At 53.7% G+C, this 4,381-nt stretch overlaps 1 protein-coding gene across 1 annotated transcript; it reads right to left on the bottom strand.

The window, feature by feature from the left end:
• Positions 1-2,478: 2,478 nt before the first annotated feature.
• On the bottom strand, positions 2,479-4,032 carry LOC117851935 (uncharacterized). The gene has a single exon (XM_034733842.2). The coding sequence runs from the start codon at positions 3,735-3,737 to the stop codon at positions 2,976-2,978; it is 762 nt and encodes a 253-aa protein (XP_034589733.1). The 5' UTR covers positions 3,738-4,032; the 3' UTR covers positions 2,479-2,975.
• Between the last annotated feature and the right edge of the window lie 349 nt (positions 4,033-4,381).

Raw genomic sequence — 4,381 nt, 5'->3', positions numbered from 1 at the left:
ACGTTGTGCTACACAGTTGAATAGCATGCATTCTAACCGCTGAATTGTGACCCCGCTAGTTAATTCTTTGAAAAGAAAATGATTTTTTTACAATGCAATAATGTCATCACAGCTGCCTAACAGCATCCCTGCTTCCATGAGCTGATGGAGGAGTATACAGGCGAGTGGATCGATCATATTCCAGCTTGCTGATGGCAGTAGTAGTAGTGACAAACCATGTGTACGTTCTGATCTATTCCTGATCGTCATTCTACAGAGATGCGGTACGACCGATGCGGCTTTCTCGTTGAAGAACAGAAAATGCACACTACTACTGTTTGCCAGGTGTACTATCCCTAACTGTTAGCATAGTTTTTAGCACATGCGGTGGTTGCACCGTACCCCAACTAATTTAATAGGCCCTAGCTGTTTTCATGAACTGGTCAAGTGAGTAACAGACTAACAGTGCAGGATCACCCTGCAGCTCTGAGGAAGGACGATGTTGAGAGTTTATTTCGCTTTGGTTGCACCAGCAAACGTGTGGCCTGGGGAGTTGTCGACTACATGTAAGAACGTATGTGTATGGAATTTTGTTCTCCATACGGTACATAGTACGATATGATGATAAGGTGGGATGGGATGGTTCTGTCCCTAATTTTTAAAATGGGATGCATCTTATGATCCTATTTCATATTTGGTTACGTGGAATGGGGTGCTTCTAGTTTTGTATTTGGATGGAGGGTTATAAAGAAAAGAACATGGAGGACGTTTACGAGCACCGTTAAGGCCAATCCATGGGACCCATGTGTCAGCGGCCCACCTCCCTTTCTAGCACGCGGTCGCCGTAGCGCTCGACACACGTCGAAATGGGATGCTTCGCCGGCGAGTGGAGGGCTCGGCCTTGAGCTCTATCGTGCCACAAGCTCAGCCACCCACTCGCTAGCATCTGCCGTCCGCTGCTTCTGCAGCCGGAGAGCCTGCCACCCGCACGATCTCGCCCTCCACCACCGAAGCCCGCTCGATGCTGCTTGCCTGCCAAATTCGTCTCCCATGGTGAGTTTTGTTTCAATCTCTCGTACAGGAAGCTCCCTTGATCTCTTGCAAACCAATTTTACTACCCATAGTTACGAATCCGTGGAAGTGAAGGTACGAATTTTAATTTTTTCCTTCGGCTATGGAAGGAGCTGTAGGAAGTGAAGGCCACCAACTGCCTTCTGTGGATTTCAAACCAGCAATTGCCTGCAACCGTCCTGCGCTCGCGCCGCCGGCTGCTTGCAGGCCCTCGCACTGCCCTGTGTACTCACCACCGACCGCCTGGAGCCGCCGTCACGAGCTCGGGCGGAGATCCACTCGCCTCCGCCGCCGCAAGCTCGGCCAGGCCCCATTCACCTCCGCTGCCGTGAGCTTGGCCGAGTCCCTCCCATGGCGGATCGAGAATGAGCGACGCGAGGCATGGCCTGTAGAGCTTGGCCACGGCCACCAGCCTCCACAACTCCCTTGGCTCAACCCGCTTGAACGAGGAAAGACGGAGAAGCGACGACTTAAACGAGGGACCAGCCCATTCCTTGTTTTCGACGGACGGGTCATCCCGGATACGAGAGAAATATTCCTTTAAGACATGACTCTCATCAAACACCTCTGAAATTGGGTATCGTCCCGTTCCAGAACTAAACACATGGATCAACTTCTGTTGGATAAGTTATAAGATTTGATTGCTACTCCATCCGCTCTAAATTATAAGTCATCCTAATATTTTTTGAGAGTCGAACTATTTTATGTTTGATCAAAATTATAAAGAAGATCACAAAGGTTTATTGCACCGAATAAATATACTATGAAAATATATTTAATGAAGAAACTAATGCTACTTATTTGGTATCATGAATATTAGTACTTTATTGTATAATTTGATCAAACTTTGAAATATTTTGACTCTCTAAGAAAGATGGAATGACTTATAATTTGGAACTGATCGGGAGTAATTAATAAGGAGCAGAGAGAGTAATTAACAAGGAGCTGTCGCACTCGATGATCCAGAATGCTGTTTTGGAAGGAATAATGTTACTCTGATCAAGGCCGACGAGACCTTGTAGAAGTTGTCAAAGCTTTCCTCGCTAGCGACAGACAGGTCGTCGCAAACGTCAAGCAAAAGCTAGTGATGTGAGCGGCGTATACGACCGTTAGCGTAGTCCTAGCTAGCATGCACATGATAGAGATAACCGGCACCCCTGCTGATGAGAGATCGTGTCAGTATTACTACTGGAGCTGATGTTGAGCACACTGACATATATACCACCAAGACGTCCATCTATGGCTTGCAAAGAAGAAGAGGAAAGGAAACTGTTATATGCAATTATGCATGTACGTATAGGCGACCTCCAGATTCTCAATTCGCACACGTATTAGTAATTCTGTCAGCGATAAATTCATCATGACATTGTGTCGATCTTGGCACCAATCTATAAGGAAACATCATAAGCTTAAAGGAAACCAAGTATATATCGAACCATCACTGCGATCTGTTCGTTGTTGGTTTCAAGTTTCAACTTTCGACCGATGCATGTGATGTGGTATCTAGAACTCCAGACAGTACTAGACATGAACCGGACGGCTCAATCGACAGGCCATGTCAGGAACGCATGGCTCGCCCCGGCGGGACGACGCCTCCGGCCCGGCAGCTAGCTAGCCTCCTCCGGCGCGCGCGCGCGTCGTTCTCCCACAACCGACTACCTGTCTCGCTGAGCGTGCCCTTGTCATGGACGTCGTCGGAGTAGCTAGGGCCGGCCGGCCGGAAAAATTAAAGGTGAAAGGGATCAAGATTCAAGATACGTCCACATGTTTGCCGGTGCAGTGCAGGTCGATCGGCCATGTCACATGCGCACCAATGGCAGGGACGGTTGGGGCGATGAGCCGTGCGTCGAGGCAAATGCTTTCTGGCTATTCACAAGCGAGCGTTCTAGAAGAGGGAGCGATCGGAGAGAGGGATTGAGTAGCGGCTACAGGTTCCACAAGAGCGCACCGAACCCCGACGACACGATGCCGTCCGGCTGCGGCGCCCAGAGCTGCTGGTCGGCGGCGAGCCCGGGCACGACCAGCATGTCGTCAACGTGCGCCGCAATGCCGGCGGCGTGCATCCACGCGGCCGCCGGCTCGTACCACGGGTCAGCGGAGGCGGAGTCGTGGAACGACGCCGCCGCCGTCCAGAACATGTCGTCAGCCGCCGCCGCCGCCAGGGCGTCCTCGTCGATCGCCGGCAGCTCCACTATCTCCTCGAGCTCCTCCTCGTCCGGGTCGGCCACCACCAGCGCCTGTTCCGCCGGCACCTGCTGGTGGGGCGACGGTGACGGCTCCTTAGGCGCCGCGGGCGGCACCGTAGCGGCCGTGACCACGGCGGCGGCGGGCATGTCCATGGCGGCGGCGCGCGCGGCCGCGGCCTGCACGTCGCGCGGCGCGGCGGAGGCCGGGCGCGGCAGGGACGCGGCGATCTCCGGGAAGTTGAGCACCGCGGCGGGGCCCTTGACGACCAGCGCCGCGGCGTCGTGCGCGCGGGCCGCCATCTCGGCCGTCGGGAAGGTGCCCAGCCAGATGCGGGACTTCTTGCGCGGCTCGCGGATCTCCGACACCCACTTCCCCCACGCCCGCATCCGCACGCCGCGGTACGCCGGGCGCCAACCGCCGCCGCTCTTCCGGCCCCTGCCGCCCTTCTTCTCCACGCCCGCCGGCAACGACGCCGGGCTGGCGGCATCGGAGTCCGGCATTGCTCAAGCAACGCGCGCACAAATGCTGTGCAGGCCTGCTTGGTGCCGTGCGAGCTAGACGACCGGGGCTCGGAGGATGGATGTTTGAACGCGAAGCGAATGGGGGGGTTTAGTAGTGCGTGGTTGTCTGGTTGGTGCCTTGGTGGTAGGCTGGGAGCGCGACGATGGCGACGGCTCAACGAACGGGATGCTCTCTTCTACTCTAGCGACGTCCCTGTCGCGGCCATCGTCGTCAGGGAGCGCTCCCTCTCCCTTCTCTCTCTAGACCTCTCTCTGTCTCTCTCTAGATTTCTCTGTCCATGGTGCTCTCTTTTCCGTTGCTATAAGTTGTTTCATTTCATCCACCGGTCAGTCAAATTCTGCCGTCACAGGATGACCCGGTACGGTGCAACGGATAAATTTTCAAGCAGAACGTTGCAGTACATAGGATAAAATTGCTTACGGAGAGCACCTGCTGACTAGCTTGCAGAGCCGTTACCGTTGTACAAGTGCATCATCCTACTGTAGATCTTGAAAGAACAAGTGAATCAACTCACATTGAGAAAGAACAACCCAACATCTTCCTGCACCCATCCTGCGTCAAGATTCGTGGGCATGATGATAACTCCAGCTATTATTCAATCTTCCGTGCACACGAATCTCGA

The sequence above is a fragment of the Setaria viridis genome, chromosome 4 (assembly GCF_005286985.2).
Source record: "Setaria viridis chromosome 4, Setaria_viridis_v4.0, whole genome shotgun sequence".
In the NCBI taxonomy this organism is placed as follows: domain Eukaryota; kingdom Viridiplantae; phylum Streptophyta; class Magnoliopsida; order Poales; family Poaceae; genus Setaria; species Setaria viridis.
Note: the sequence above shows the minus strand (reverse complement) of the source record. Positions and strands in the feature narration are given on the sequence as shown.